The sequence below is a fragment of the Halichoeres trimaculatus genome, unplaced genomic scaffold (assembly GCF_033239565.1).
Source record: "Halichoeres trimaculatus isolate MK-OKI-2021-1 unplaced genomic scaffold, fHalTri1.1 fHalTri1_scaffold_6, whole genome shotgun sequence".
Lineage (NCBI taxonomy): Eukaryota > Metazoa > Chordata > Actinopteri > Labriformes > Labridae > Halichoeres > Halichoeres trimaculatus.
The window spans coordinates 34,047,558-34,064,180 of record NW_027437184.1 but is presented as its reverse complement, the minus strand read 5'-3'; the positions used below and the strand labels follow the sequence as shown (position 1 = coordinate 34,064,180).

Genomic DNA, 16,623 nt, shown 5'->3' with positions numbered 1-16,623 from the left:
AAAAATCAGGAGTTACAGGTTAAATAAGTCCATATGTGAGGTGACGGGGAACAAAAGTGAGGACAGTTTGTTCTTCCTGGTCTAATAACTGAAACATCCCCCATGAAATCAACCGTTCATGATGGAGAAAAATCAAATCCTTTCACCAAAGTCTCATCTACAAACAGCAGGGCAGACATCTCTTTACGTAGCATTAGAGAAGGTTAATTCAGGGTTATTAATATTGTATGGTTTTAGTACACATGCACCATCCCATAGAGGAAAGTCCAGAACAGGACGTAAGTGAAAAGACCCCCGACGAGGCCGCCTGTGAAGAGCAGCCGCCGTGATTTAAAACACTTGTTCCACCGCCGTCCTGCCTTTAAAATGAGCAGCAGAGAGAGGAGAAAAGAGGCCAGGAAGTAAAATATGAAGCCGTACAGTCCAGTCAGCCCCAGGATACCGGCTGTTGCTCCAGACAGAGCGGACACAGAGGTGCGGCAGTAGTCCAGCACGGCGGCGTTCCCTCTCACAGCGACTTCACTGATGAACTGAGGGCCCTCACGCTTGGCTACTACTGCTGCCATGTCGGCTCTGGTCAGCTGTCACAGGAAGACGCTGCTGTTTCAGGAGAGAGAGAAAGAAAGTGGATTGACTTCTTAAACAATGATTTGATATTTTTGATCATGCAGTTTTTCATTCTATGAAGTTTTGTCGTTTGATACAGCAGAATAAGGTCAATAAGTGATGTTTACATTAGTCATACACAAGATCGGCGAAATGAGTACCCTTGCAATGCAAAACAGTGGTTGGATGATTTAGTATGTGCATTTGATTTATTTTAAAATATGGATTTTAGACCACAAAACACACACACACAGGTTGGAGGATATTGTTATAAACTATGTTATACCAAAACTAAATATGGTGTACTACATGCTGCAGATTGAACAACAGACCAAGTAACATTAACACAGATCTATAAAATGCTGCTTTAACAAATCTGTGTAAGGAATGATATCACAGTGACAACTCATAGCTTCATCCATCTGCTGAACATTGACCACACTTGCATCCAACCTGAGTATTTCCCCTATACTTAGGTCATTAATGAGGAGATATATTGTTTACAGACCTTAATACATCAACATTAACACTGGTTTTGGTACTGAAATGCCGATTTGTACTAAAGTTAGCAAAGGTCAAGGTGAACACACATTTTTACAGACAGATAAAAACCCCAATCCAACATATGTACCGTAAATCTGCACTCAAAACCCAGAAAAGCTGACAAAAAGAGAGGATCATTTTAGTATCAGATTGATTCCAGTGTTAGCATCTGTCCACAATAAGGAAGCTAAGTAGCTACTCACTCATTTTACAGCCCTGATCAACAATAAAGCCATAAACACGCTTCACTGAAGGATAAAGATAGAAAGATAAAAGTGCAATCAATAAATTACAGTTTAATTCCCCCTCGTTTATCTCTAATGTTTGTTAATCCTAATTTATTTCCTCATCCTCGTCACCAGCGGCGCTACGAGCGGCTATCCGAGGCTAACTGATGGAGGATTCTCACCGATAATAACTCTCAGGGACTCGATGACTCTTCACAGCGCGGCTAGAAAACCATAATCTGTCAGATTAACTCCACAGACTCTGATGTCGCTCTGTTTCTGGTTCAATATCAGCTCTTTTTGCTCAGAGTTAGCGCATTCATTCTTGTTGAATTGACAATCCAAGGAGACGGTCGGCCATGCTCGCTGCTTCGCAGTGCATTGTGGGAACAGCTCATCATCAAAGAGAAGGAGATGACATGGTGCATTCATGACGCAGGAGAGACTGGGAAATTCAACCACTAACGGAAGTCTGGGGCTGTACAACGACAACGACCTTTGGGCATGTTGTCCCAGCTTTCTTTTAATGACTTATTTAAATCTTGTTATTCTTTTTATTTTATTAGTATTTTTAAAATTTTAGATAATTTTCAGCCGAAATCGAGATAATCTGTGTGAAATAATGTATAATATTATTATTAATAATAATAAATTGTTTTTGTTGTTATTGTTGTTATTATTATTATTTTATTATTATTATTATTATTACTCTACAATTTTACCACACTTAATGACTAGAAGCATGTATTCTTTGACCAGAAAGGTCTAATTTATTTAACTTAACTTGAATTTAATTGGAATTACTTTTGACTTTTTTAACCACACACTCAGAATCAGAATCAGAATCAGAATCAGCTTAATTCGCCAAGCATTTTCAAGAATACAAGGAACTTGACTCCGGTTTCAACTGCACTGTCTCAGTACAATGTTGTGAATAGAATTACAAAAGTAGAAAAAACAGAGACTAAGTAGTAGAGAATAATAATAATTACAATATTAAATAAAGAACTTTGCACAGAGTAGAATACAAAATATATACACAATTTTATTTAATTATAATTATTATTTATTATAAAAATGAATTCTTATGATAATTTATTTTTTACGTTTAATGAGATGTTAAAGGATTCTTCATTTAGTCTATCAAAGACGTGGCTCAATGGCCTCGTCTATATTAAGTTGATGCCACTTCTTAAAAGCCAAGGCTTCTTTGATATTGATATTTATATTTCACACTTGAAGGACTGAGAATGATAATTTCCGACACATTTCTTGTCTATGAACTCAGCACTGTTGACTTTGCCCTGTGATGACGTCACAGGGACCTAACAGCAGACCGACCTGTGCCTACAACAGCTATGTCTGCCTGTATCCTGGGTATAGACGTGGGCACCACTTCAGTTAAGGTTGTTTTATTACAAACCGAATCCAGGACGGTGGTCGCCACTCAGGCTTTACCGACTGCGTCTGATATTACCGACACCAGCGGGATAAAGGTGAGTGTTTTCACGTGTTTTCTTCAGCCGGTAACTCTGAGGCTGTCAGCTCACACAGCTGACTGTTGACCCGTGTGGGACTGTTTCTGTGCTGTTCAGGCTGCAGAGCAGGACCCGGTCCGGATCATAGAGGCTCTGAACAGATGTGTCTCCATGCTGCCCAGGGAGGAGCTGCAGCGGGTCCGCAGCATCGGACTGTCCGGACAGATGCACGGGGTTTTATTCTGGAAGGCAAAGAGCGGTGAGACTGTTTACTGCCTGTCTATTCACTGCCTGTCTGCATGCTGAGACATTTCCAAATATGTTTTTATTGTGAAATAACGGCTGTGTTAGTGTTTCCTCATCAAATCAGAGGGCTGAAGCTCATGCGAGAAAAATATTATTAAACTTTGACGTTTGAAAACTTCAGCAGAGGGGATTTATGAGTAACTATCAACAAAGTGGGCACTGTTATTTTATAAAAAGTTGCACGAGCCTAATTTGGGCTAAAGGATGTATCACTTTCATGCCAAAATATCGCCTTGAGTGATGTCACATGTTATTGGATTAATCTCAAATCAAATGTAAAATGTTTAGTTTAGTTTAGAAGAAATGAGTTAAAAAAAACTGTTACTAACTTCTAGTCTCTGCCTGAGAGTGGCAGCTAGAGACTACATTAGACACAGCTAGCATAACAGTAGACACTGGTGAGTGATATTGAATACTCAAATATTTGTTTAATAATAATAATAATAATAATAATAATAATAATAATAATAACAACAATAAAGTTCATGCTACTACCATCTACAAAATGTATTACTTTTCAAGTATTTTTATTAGCTCCTGGTTTTAATGTGATATACCAACCAGAGAGTGTTTGTAGGGCATTTGAAAGCTGATTTCTTTTTGCCATTTAATAACAAAAACCTCCATTATAACATAAATAAAATCCAGTACAAAATAATAAAGCATAAGTGTGAGAAGCCAGTAAAACAGGTATAGCTCTGTGAGATTCAGACAGACAAATTTCTGCAGCACAAAAGAGTGATAGAATAAACCAAAAATAAATAAACAAAAATGAGGTTCAGAGCAAAAGTTGCTTGGTAAAAGTAAATCATTTCCATACTTGACTTGCCTACAACTTGCACAGACATTAAATGGATCTCTATGTCCTTTTGTCTACATAGGGGAATATCAATTCTGTTCCTCCTTGTGTGAATTTTAAGAAATCATGAGTATCATCGGGAAAAGTTGCTCTGGGGGTGTAGACTCTAAAAATGTAGATAAAAACACAAGAAACATCATGTCCCCATGCAACTTTTGTTAAAACTCCTAAAACAGGAAGATATGAAACATTGACTCCTTCTCACTCTTCAAATCTCATCTCAAAACACATGCCTACTCTGCATGACTCATTCCTGCCCCTATCTGTTCTTACTTGTTAGAATAGAATAGAATACAATAGAATACAATAGAAAAGAACTTTGTTGTCATTGTAACAAGTACAATAAAATTGAAGTCACAGCAGCAATCAAGAAAACAAAAGTAAGAATATGTATAGGAAGTGCAAAAATGGTCCATAAGAAAATAGATGCTGACAGCTTGACCATTATTCTCCAGTTCAGCCAGTCTCCACCTCCACAGGGTCCAGAACTGAGCTTTTTTAGTCATACTCCATCTCTGTCTCCTGGATCCAGTCTGCTCACAGCAGGTGAAGTTCTTCCAATGTGGCGATGGTGTCTGATGTTAGCTCCGTTAGCCATGTCTGTAAATAGCATGATGCTACTCTGCCCTCTGGTATTCCCTCTGTTGCTGGGTTAGCCCGGCTAGCTTGTCCATCTTATTGGAGATAGATCTTATGATCCCAATTACAATGGATGGAAGAACAGGTCCATGCCGTCACTTCTTAGCTCACACCTGACACGTCACCAGCACGTCATCCTCACCTCCTTCTCTCTCCAAGACATCAGGCCTTACACCAGTTAGCATTGGCATGCTACAGGCTGCTAACAGCTGAGTTCACATGTAAACAACCTGGCCATGGTTACATGTAGGATCTCCAAACAAACACAGGAGAAAAAGTAGTAAAAATATCGCTGAAGACACAAGAAGTTTGGTGTCCATGACCAAGAAATGAGCCAAACAAAGTGATGATCCACTCCAAATACAAAGATGATGAAAAAGAAATGAAAAAAATGAGAAGAAATGGACCAAGAAGAGAGAGCTGCTGCAAAAGGCAGCCATAGCCAACAGGGCGGCGCCTAGCAATTATTGTTTTTAAAGTATTTTTACCTTGCTTTGTACTTACATATTTTAACTCTTGTTCTTCTTTTATTGTGAGGTGTCTTTGAGTATCCTGAAAGGCGCCATTCAAATAAAATATGTTATTATTATTGTTATTATTATTATTATTATTATTATTATTATTATTATTATTATTATTTATAGATTTATTTATTTATTTATTTTTATTTATTTATTTTTATTTATTTATTTATTTTATGGATATATTTATTTCTATTTATTTATAGATTACCTGCCTCATCAGCTCTGTTCAACCACCAGAGATATCCCACTTTAAAAACTCCTCCCAGATGTGGAGGTCCATGTTTTCTTGATTGATTGTCATTTTAAGCCAACACACACACACCATGCTGATACTTCATCACAGGATTTGCTTTCTTTCATACAACTCCTATATTAAAAAGTGAAATATCCCTGTTTGTAATGTTTTTTTCATTATTACACATCTTTATGCAGTATTATTCCTGATCAGCTCCTGAGTCTTTCTGATCATCAAAGATGAGAGAAAAAAAATCAAAATATCCAGATGAACACTGTAACGATGAAAGTAACAGCTTTGTAAGGACTAAACTTCCCAAGCTGTAAAGGGACATCAGAGATCATTAACCAGCACATGCACCCACAATGTAAAGACTTTAAAGAAGAGAAAAACATTCTTCAATCTGCTCAATGACTTTGATAATCCACTTTTACATTAACAACCTTTAAGGACACAGTTCAAACCTGATTAAGGAATCGAGCTCTCTGGAAAATGGAAATTATGAAGCCTTGAACTGATGCCTCTCACTGAATCTTTTATGGCTTATTCTAAATTACTTTGCCTTTTTCTAAGATGGGCCTTTCAAATACTTTTAACCCCAACAAATACACAAGAGAGAGTAAAATATGCTTCAGATGACAAACAAAGCCTGTTTTCCTCCGTGACAGCTGACTACATTACTTCAATAACTATGCTGCCCCTGCTGGTTGCATCTGAAAGTTGACAAAAATGTAATTAATCATCTTAAAAATATGAGTAACAGAGACCTTTATTGTGTCTAACTAAAGCTCAGACCATGAAGTCATAGATGTAACTGACTGATCTGTATTTTTCTCTTGTTCTTTGCCTCTGCACAGCGTGTGATTGGTCGAACAGAGACTTCTTCACACCTCGCAACACCAGTCAGCTGATCACCTGGCAGGACGGGCGCTGCAGCAGTCACTTCCTGTCCTCTCTTCCACAACCAGACTCACACCTCAGTGTAGCCACAGGATTCGGCTGTGCAACGATATTCTGGTACCAGAGACACAGGTAAGCTCTGGCGTGTGTAGACCCTGCTGCAGCACGTGTGCCGTGAGAGCAAACTGTCACAAGGGTGTGTTTGTGCTCTGCTGCTGCAGGCCTGAGTTTCTGGAGGGCTTCACGGTTGCAGGAACCATCCAGGACTACGTGGTGTCCATGCTGTGTGGTTTGGACGGTTGTGTGATGACGCCGCAGAACGCAGCCAGCTGGGGCTTCTTCAACACCTCCTCCAATCAGTGGAACACCCACATGTATGTAGCACGCAGAACTTCCTCTTTTATTAACTCTTTGAGTCTGAGCATCTTCTCTTTATGTAACATCAGGTACTAAACGCATGACATGTTGAACAGTTTGTGCTTGGTGTTGTTGAAAAGATAAAGCTGAATGGTTCATCTTGAGTGACCTGATCACAGTGCCAGCCTCAGATAGATAGATAGATAGATAGATAGATAGATAGATAGATAGATAGATAGATAGATAGATAGATAGATAGATAGATAGATAGATAGATAGATAGAGAGAGAGAGAGAGAGAGGGGGGGGGGGGGAGAGGGTGGGCCAATGAGAGCTGTGCTGACTTCATCCAAAACTCCTCATGACGCCTAATGTAACTCCAAAGTTTTGTGGTTTATAAGTAACTTTTTAATGACTCCACTGGAGGCTGAAGTTTCTGGAAGCATTTTAAAAACAGTCCAGCATGTCCGTGAAATTCAAACTCATCTCCTCTTTAAACCCTCAGTGCCTTTAATGTGAGAAGTGATCCCTGCTACATTTGATGGCAGTCTAGCAATGCTTTATTGATTTCTCTGAACAGTTATCATCGTACACAAGGAGCCAACACTCAGACTAAAATGTCTCAGATTGAAAAAAAAAGAAAACTTAAAGAGGGGGGCTGTGGTTTTTGTTCCTCTGGTGCCACTGTAGCGGCTTTGCATAATTTACAGCTCAAAAACACTGTTTTTCTCTTTCTCTCTTGTGCTTTAGAAAACTCTGGTTTCAACCCCCGACTGAAAAACTACATTTGAGCTGCTATCTCTATAAGGCTCCTCACTCCACAAACCCCCTTCACTCTGATTGGCCAGTCTCTGGAAGCCTCTCAGGGGCAAAGCTTTGAGCAGACCTTGGTGTTTGAGGCCCCACTCCTCCAAAGTTCAATGAACCATTTAGGAAATACTTATGAGATGATGTCATCATTTCAGGAAGTCTCATGTAGATTTCATGAAGGCCTGATGCTACTTTTAGAACTAAGCATTTTGATTGGTTTACAGGCAGATTCAGGGATTTCTGCCACATACAAAGAGGTTTGAAAATCTGCACACACTTAGGCCCCGATTACACAACGTTTCATCTGAAAAAACTAAAAACGCAGGGAAAAAAATCTGCATTTACACTGAAACACTGAGGGACTGAAATCGCTGTAGTAAGCATGCCAGGCCTGTAGGTGGTGCTTTAACTGTCTTGTTCAGAAGCAGCTTTTGATAGATCACCACTGAAGTAGAGTTGAGCCGATCATCTGGTGTATTGGGGAATACTAAGTTAAAAAGTGGAGCAACAGATGCACATTTTGTATGGAAACAGTCAGCAGATTTTCAGCAGATTGAGCAGCACAAGCACAACACGGTAGTCTGCGACTATCGCAACAATGGTACTGTTTCACTGTTATATGCACTCACGTGAAGCGGAGTGTGATGTTATTGTTTCCACTGAAAACGGCGGTTTACTGTTTACATGGCAATGGTGTCGGCAGCGTTTAAGAAAAATCCCACTCTGGAAGCCGTTTTCAAAAGTTTGCATTTTCGGTTGGCCGAAACACCGTTTTTGTGTAAATGAAATGCAACAAAACTTTTGCGTTTCACCCTAAAACCGTTGTCGTGTGGACAGCCCCTCAGTCTGAGCATCCAACGCTGTTACTTTATATCCATGTTTAAATGGTAAATGGACTTGAGCTTATATAGCGCTTTTCTAGTCATGGACCACTCAAAGCTGCTGTACACCACAGGTCACACTTACCCATCCACACCCATTTGCTCGCACATTCACACACTGATGGAGCCAATCTTTACTATGACAGCTATCCATCAGTATATCTAACACAATCACACCCTTTCATACCCATTCACACACCACTGACGCAGCAGTGGGAGCAACTAGGGGTTAAGTGTCTTGCCCAAGGACACATCGCCATGTGTCGCCCAGAGCTGGGCTTGAACCTGCAACCTTCTGATCACCGACCAAGCGCATTCTCCAACTGCGCCACCGACGCCCCGAAGTATGGGAAAGATGCAGAGGTGTCCAGGAACTAAGTAAAAATACTTTGTTACCTTACCTAAGTACAAATTTGGGGTATTTTCTCTTCACTGGAGTAGTTATTTTTTTAGCTGATTTATTAGAATAGAATAAAATAGAACTTTATTGTCATTGTAACAAGTACAACAAAATTGAAGTAACAGCAGCAATCAAGAAAACAAAAGTAAGAAAGTGTGTAGAAAGTGCAAAAAGCTCCATAAGAAAATAGATGATGACAGCTTGTCCATCATTGTCCAGTTCAGCCAGTCTCCACCTCCACAGGGTCCAGGACTGAGCTTCTTCAGCAGTCTGTTCAGTCTCTGTCTCCTGGATCCTGTCTGCTCACAGCAGGTGAAGCTCTTCCAACGTGGCGTTGGTGTCTGGTGTTAGCTCTGTTAGCCATGTTTGTGAATAGCATGATGCTACTCTGCCTTCTGGTATTCCCTCTGTTGCTGGGTTAGCACAGCTAGCTCGTCCATCTTATTGGAGATAGATCTTACGTTCCCAATAACGATGGATGGAAGGACAGGTCCATGTCGTCACTTCTTAGCTCTCACCTGAGAACCAGCATGTCATCCTCACCTCCTTCTCCTCACCTTGTCGGAAGACATCAGGCCTTACACCAGTTAGCATTGACATGCTACAGGCTGCAAACAGCTGAGTTCACATGTAAACAATGCAGCCATGGTTACATGTAGGATCTCCAGATAAACACAGGAGAAAAAGTAGTAAAAATATCGCTGAAGACACAAGAAGTTTGTTGTCTATGACCAACAATGAACCATAGAAAGTAATGATCCACTCCAAATACAAAGATGACAAAAAAGAGACGAAAAAATTACAAGAAACGGACAAAGAAGAGAGAGCTGCTGCAAAAGGCAGCCATAGCCAACAGGACGGCACCTAGCAACCAATCTGAGAATTTCAATCAATCATCTGAGAATTTCACCAGGTAGCTGCTCTCCCAGTTTGACCTACAGCTGTCTGTGTACAAGATAAACAGCCGAGGTGAGAGGACACAGCCCTGAGGGGAACCAGTGTTTGATATTAAAAGCTTAGACATGTGGCCATTCACTAAAATAAAGCAACAATGAAATCTGACCAGGCAATTTGAAATGAGAGAAAAGTCCTTTAATTATGAGGCTGCACTTTATTCAAAGCTGCAAAAAAAAACAGAAAACAAAAGTCTAACATAAGACTCTGTCCAAGATAAAAAGCTTGGCATCATCCACACTTTCCCCAGCTTGGTAAAAGATGGGAAAAGTGTATTTTTTTGAGTGAGGCCGTCATCCTGTGTAAGAAGACCTCCTCATCCTGGTCTGCACCCCTCACTCTCTACAGCCTCACTTATTGAACTCAAATATCTGCTGCTTTCTGAGGGGATGACTGACTTTGACCATTTCCTGGTCATGATGTGGTTTTCTCTCTTAGAGCAGTTCAAGATGACTTGATTTGGTGTTTCCTTGGTTGCTTAAATGGCGTCACTCTTCCTTTAAGGTTAATGAGGTCCTGTAAATGAGCTAATATCTATCCAAGTTCAATGAGTGGCTTTAAAGAAGTGCTATGCTGTGCTTTTTATTGATCTTTGGATGTAACCCCTCTGATGTATGATTTAGATTTTTTGTTTTTGGTGTTTTTTATTTAATTTTTGAAGTCCTTTCTGTGGTCGTTGCTCCATTCTTCTCTTTCGTTTGTTTGTCGCCCATTCTGGTCAGCTGAGATGCGTGTATCCTGGATGTGTGCTTGCTCCTCCTGTCCGCCCCTCTCCTCTGTTAGCGTGCTGCTGTGGTCAATTAACCTCCTCACAGATTATCTGTGGGCTGGGGGCACACTCATGACCATAGCAGGTATTGATTTCAGTGTGTGGGTTTCCTGAAGATCCTTATTTCAAAGCAGTGGCGGCTGCTGGTCAGTCAAGGAGGGGAAGCTCATTTTTTTCCGGCCCACATCATAAATTTATTTATTTCAACGAAAATTCTACCCTCCGTGTCAGCTTGTTAGCAGCTGGAGCTGCTACGTGAGACTACGACAGGCATGTGTCAGTGACAGGGGAAGAAGCTCCACAGCTGTAGCTGCTTATTGTTGAAAAGAGAGAGAATCTTTAAACACAACACTCGTCGTTTTTAAGAAAGGTAAACTCACTGGGGATCGATAAAACCTCTGGATCAGTCCAGAACAAGTAAATGTAAAACTCAGAAGATGCTCCAATGGAGGGTTATACTCCAAGATCACTGACTGGCTCATTTCACTGTCAATCAAAAAGGGATTCGGCCTCAGACAGATCATCCAATCATCATGCAGAAGCTCAGCGTCCAGGCCAGCCCACTGCCTCATAGACCCCCAGAGACGCTCAGCGTCCGAGGGCGGGACAAAGCCCAGTGACCGTCCAGTTTCCACAGTGGAACAACCCACTCTTCCACGCTTCCCTGTTGAAGTCAGAAGACGCTCAGCGTCCGACTGTGTTAAAGCGCTGAGACACTGCGGGGATGAATGAGAAGGAGGTGGAGCCAGTTACCTGTGATAGGAGCTGATTCTGAACTAAAGATGAAGGAATTCTAGCGCATGTTTTGTCAATGAACTGTACACACAGCAGAACATATCACCACTTTTTTGCAGACATTTTAGGGGGAGCTGAGCTTCCCTTGCAGTCTTAGAGCAATCGCCACTGTTCCAAACTCATCTTCTCCTCTTGGGCACAGAGCTGACACAGCTTCCATTTTTACGTTTTATGGATCTGTATCATTATGTTGATTCAATAAACTTCAGACAGATTAGTTCTGAGCAAACACCCAGAAGTCATCTCTTCTTTGGGTCATTCTGCAGAGGTTTTCCAGAGAAGCCTCAGAAACTGAGACTTTCTCCAGAAACTGATTAACAGGCACATGAACAGGGTTTGATTGTGGTTTATTTTGTGAATTTTTTTTATTGATCTGACACACAGCAGCTTCTCTGAGGCTGAATGGTATCAAAGAGAGCAGCGTTCAGGAAAGGAAGTCAGCAGGAAGTCTTTAACTGCTCAGCGCTGATCACTGTCACAGTTTTGGTCTGAGCTCAGAGATATATGATGATGTGTAATGGGACCCAAGCTTGATGTCTTTGATACAGAAAGACTGATTGAATCAGCGTCTAAAAGCTCTGAACATGAGGTCTGAGTGATTTTCTCTTTACATCCCAGTTTTCATTGTTTCCTTCGGCTGAGGCCGTCATCCTGTGATCCTGTCACTCAGGAAACATTAAGCCTAACCTAGCTAACATCACTGTCTGTGTGTGTGTGTGTGTGTGTGTGTGTGTGAGTGTGTGTGTGTGTGTGTGTATGTGTGTGTGTGTGTGTGTGTGTGTGTGTGTGTGTGTGTGTGTTTGCATGTTGCAGCCTAAAAACTGCCGGCTTCCCTTTGCACCTGCTCCCTCAGTGTGTGTCGTCCGGTGGCTTGGCGGGGACGACGTGCTCTGACTGGCATGGCGTACCTGCTGGTACACCTGTAGCGGCTGCCCTGGGAGACTTCCAGTGCTCTGTCTACTCCTGCATGAGTGCACGGACTGATGCAGGTGAACAGGAAGTGGAATCATGTTTCTTTTAGGCTGGGATCAGAGTTAAAGCTGGTGTTAAAGTCGTACTATACAGGAACAAATCATCAAATTCTCTGTCTATTCAAATATTTTATTTTGTAATCAAATTGTTGTAATCATAATTATTATCAGATGTATTCGTAGAAGAATTACTTAGATGTTTTTTTAGTTTGTAGGCTTTTAATCATAAAAGTCATGAAGATATTTGATTTTTTCTAAATTTGTCATGTTTTCCTAGAAACAACAGTTTATTTGTTACAATAGAAATATTTTAAAGGGAGGACACATTAAGACATGAGTTACACTTTCTTTACCATGAGGTATTTATGGGTACATTATGGTATTCTATAGCTGTGTTTTATTTTATTTATTCATCAATAATCTTTACAGCTGTTCCCATCAGCCGTCATGGCTGCAGTCTATCCCAGCTGTCATTGGCTGAGAGGCTGAGTACTCTCTGCTCAGGTCACCACAGGGCTGATGTGTAGAGACAAGTGACCACACACTAACACACACTAACACACTCATAAACTCACACACTAACACACTCATAAACTCACACACTAACACACACACCAACACACTCTTAGGGGTAATTTAGGAAGTGACCAATCAATAACACACACACTGCACACAGGAAGGCAAATGTTCAAGTGTGGATTCAAACCAGGGACCTTGTTGCTATGAGGCAGAGGGGCTAATAATACTACACCACTGTGTGCCCTTTTATCATATTTGATTTCATTTTATTTTATTCTATACATTTTATTTTGTGGATTATTATTTTTATTATTATTTTTTGGTGATGTAATTTTTTTTTAGTCTTGCTTAATTTCTTTATTTTCTTTATTTTATCGTGTATCAATTTATTAATAATGATAAAATTATTATTATTATTATTATTATTATTATTATTATTATTATTATTACTAATATTTGCAGTTGTAGTAGTATTTCAATTCAACAATTTTGTTCATGTAAATTCTCATTTATCTAGGACATAGTCATGGTTCATGTATTAGGGATGGGTACCGAGTTAGGTACTGTTTTAGGTACCGACCAAATTCCATCTGTAGTTCAGAGTACCAATTCAGGAATGATCAAATTGTACCATGTTTTGGTACCTAAACACATCCTTGTGACTGTGAGGGAGTGGAAGAGTAGGTGATTTTCTCTACTGGGCATGAACACAGCATTGCAAGTTAATAAATTGAGACCAAAAATTTGAAGTCGAAAAACGTTCACATTTTATTATTGAACAAATAAATATTTATCACCATGTAAACACACAAAAGTACAGAAAATGGTACCATTGATTACTGACACCGTTTGCCAGGTACAGGGCATCAGTATCCTCAGTGACAGACAGACTATTAAAAATAATAGAAGCTCACTAACAGAATACATCCCTTTCATATTTATCATATGATTATGAAATGTTTGAGTTAATTCAGTAACCATGGGTAACTAAAGCGTTTTGGATAAGCCAGGTTTTATTTTACCCTGAAGTGTTCCCAACTGGGCCTCAAGATTTGATCAATCTGTTTTTGGTTTTCTAGTCATTAAAGGGGAAGTTTAACAAAGATAACTTGTTTAAAGTTCTGCACTTTGATAATTCTTTAAAACATTTAAGAGTGCAGCATTGGAGCATGCCGTTTTCACGGGACAGCAAAGGAAAAAGGTCACTGTGTGAATATGATGAGGAGTAAATACAAATGAGAGGTCCATATAACCCCAGAGTAAAGAAAGTGAACTTTGTTTCTTACTTTGTTCTCTCTGTTTTGTAAGTAGCTTCAGAAAACATGAATGAGCTGTAATCCTGCCCTCATTGTCTCTTCAATGTTTTAAATTTCTTTAGTTCCTCTTTAGTAACAGTTTTGTGTCTTCCTTCTGATTCCTCAGTTCTCAACATAAGCACGTCTGCACAGCTGACCTTTGCTATGCCAGCTGACTTCAAACCTCCAGATTCACCTCAGCCCGCCTCCTCCGTCACCTACTTCCCTTACTTTAACGGCTCCTACTTGGCGGTGGCGGCTTCTCTAAACGGAGGAAACGTGCTGGCTACTTTTGTGAAGATGCTCAGGACCTGGATGAAGGAGCTAGGTATGTTGGCGACGTAGGCTTCATGTGTCACAGACCCGTACTGAGTCCTCACACGTTCACAGAATCCGGTTTTTGAATTAGTGCTATGAGATGTGCTCTTTCCCGTGTCTCAGGTGCAGAGCTGAGTGATTCAGACCTGTACGAGAAGCTGATCCACTCGGCCCTGAACCAGGAAACAAGCGACCTCAGAGTGAGTCCCACCTTACTGGGAGAAAGACACGCTCCGCTCTGCCTGGGCCACGTGTCCGACATTTCCCCCACCAATCTGTCCCTGGGCCATGTGACCCGGGCGCTGTGCCGAGGCGTCATGGACAACATCACCTCCATGATGCCCGCCGAGCATCTGCAGCAGGCAGGGGTCAGCAGGATCGTGGGCAGCGGGAGCGCCCTCGACCGCAATGAGGTGCTGAGGCAGGAAGTGGAGAAGGCGTTTCCTCAGGAGGTGGTGTACGGGAAAAACGCAGACTCTGCTGTGGGCGTGGCCATGGTCGTCCATGACTTCCTTTGAAGAAGAGATGAGTCCATGGAGGATCTGATCTGTTTACATGATAAACTGAACATTTGCACACCTACCCTCATGTGTTTGGGTACGGACACCTGGTTCATTTATCAGAAAGGATCAATGCACTGTTAATTTAAAGTGATGGAAGTTTAAGAGAGGGATCAGAAGTCTGATGAAACCTGGGGTTCATCTTGAATCAGGGTTCTTAAACGTTTGTGAAATCAGGACCAAACGATCAAAACACAAACATTAAATTTTATACATTTTTTTATATTTCCACCCTCCCTGTTTTAGGAGGGAGGCCTTTAAAATGTTAGATCGAGATCCATGATTTCTGCTTCCTCATTAGTCTGACTGTTAAATTCAGAAGTCCTGGTACTCGCATGTTTTTTTAATTTTGGTACAAATCTTTGCTAATTTAAGCTTGTTGGCCTGATTTTAAGGAGATGATTTTAACTATTTCAGCCTTCAAGAGTTTGTCTTACTTCTGCATATCTGTGCCTGTTTCACTTCACAGCGGGAGGAGAAAGAAGGATGTGAAAGTAAACACGAGAGCAGAGTGTGGACCAGATGTGCAGCTCAGCAATAAAACAAATAAAACAGAAACATAAGAACACAAGATTTGTCAAGCGTGAAGGATATTGCTCCCATCCACAGATACATTGATACATTAAAGGAGACGTTTGTTGAAATGAGTTCAGTTTGATGACTCTTGAAATTTTTAAGTTATTCTGTTCTACATGTATACATTAAACAGATTATTATTTTTGATGAACGGTATTTAAAATATACATAACAACTCAGCCCTTTCTAAACACACATTTTCATATCAACATAACCAAAATTTTAATTCAATTTTAACTGTATGAATTGAAAAAAGAAATCAGACATACCAGAATTTAAGGCAAAATTTATTATCAGTGTTTGCACAGAAAAAAATAAGATAAATTAACAATACAGAAAAAATAAACAGACTCGTGTTTAAGTTTACAACTTTTCATAACATTTAACAACAGTTTCTAAAAACCCATTATGTTTCATCCCTCAGTGTTAAAAAGGAAGTTAAAGATCCTGCCCCCCAGCTCATATCGCCCTTCTTCGCCTCCCAACAACACGCCCCGACAGAGCAAGAAGCCGGCGGGCAGAAAATGTAACCAACAAGACAGTCATCCTCCTTCTAACACACAGTGGTAGTTTTTTCAATCAGACCGGTGCGATCAAAACCATGAATTAGCCGGTGAAGCAGGTCTGGCGTTGCCACTGCCAGCTGATAAGAGCAGAGCCGACTGTGGGCGAGGCTTTACCTTTCTCGGCGTGTCTTCACCAGCTCAGTTTACAATGCTAAAGATGTGTGGCTAACTTATGCTAAAATCTATTGACAGAGCCAACCCGTTACGACCAGCAGCGTTCAGTCATTAGCCAGTACAGTACTCAGACTAACCAGAGTTGTTCAGCTGACATCTCCCACTGTGGTAAACAAAGTCATTACCTGTTCAACAGAAACTCAGCTGTCTCAGCGTCAGTCTTCAGTCCCAAATCCCTCTGCAGCTTTTTCCACCAGTCGTACATTTCTCCAATGTTCAGTCTCCGTTTTCACCTGTATCGCTCATAATTCTTCCTTGCTTCAGCCTTTTCCATGAAATTTTTTCGTTTTCTTCCCTGTGGAGGGTAACAGTAACAGCTTCCTGGTTTCGGTCTTCTCTGGCTCCATGACGCTTCAGTAGCT

At 40.7% G+C, this 16,623-nt stretch overlaps 2 protein-coding genes across 2 annotated transcripts; one reads left to right on the top strand and one right to left on the bottom strand.

The window, feature by feature from the left end:
- Positions 1-233: 233 nt before the first annotated feature.
- Positions 234-566, bottom strand: emc6 (ER membrane protein complex subunit 6). The gene has a single exon (XM_074671526.1). The coding sequence runs from the start codon at positions 564-566 to the stop codon at positions 234-236; it is 333 nt and encodes a 110-aa protein (XP_074527627.1).
- Positions 567-2,692: 2,126 nt separating this feature from the next.
- shpk (sedoheptulokinase) lies at positions 2,693-15,572 on the top strand. Its single transcript, XM_074672393.1, has 7 exons — positions 2,693-2,872; positions 2,972-3,113; positions 6,275-6,449; positions 6,539-6,691; positions 12,096-12,271; positions 14,195-14,395; positions 14,509-15,572. Exons 1-7 carry the CDS (start codon positions 2,735-2,737, stop codon positions 14,901-14,903), a joined length of 1,380 nt encoding a protein of 459 aa, XP_074528494.1. The 5' UTR covers positions 2,693-2,734; the 3' UTR covers positions 14,904-15,572.
- The last annotated feature ends 1,051 nt before the right edge of the window (positions 15,573-16,623 follow it).

Excerpts from the sequence above, each read along its gene's own strand:
- emc6 (XM_074671526.1), bottom strand. The coding sequence starts at position 566 with ATGGCAGCAGTAGTAGCCAAGCGTGAGGGCCCTCAGTTCATCAGTGAA.
- shpk (XM_074672393.1), top strand. The coding sequence starts at position 2,735 with ATGTCTGCCTGTATCCTGGGTATAGACGTGGGCACCACTTCAGTTAAG. Across the intron at positions 2,873-2,971 it reads CCGACACCAGCGGGATAAAG|GCTGCAGAGCAGGACCCGGT; the intron begins GTGAGTGTTTTC and ends TGTGCTGTTCAG. Across the intron at positions 14,396-14,508 it reads GACCTGGATGAAGGAGCTAG|GTGCAGAGCTGAGTGATTCA; the intron begins GTATGTTGGCGA and ends CCCGTGTCTCAG.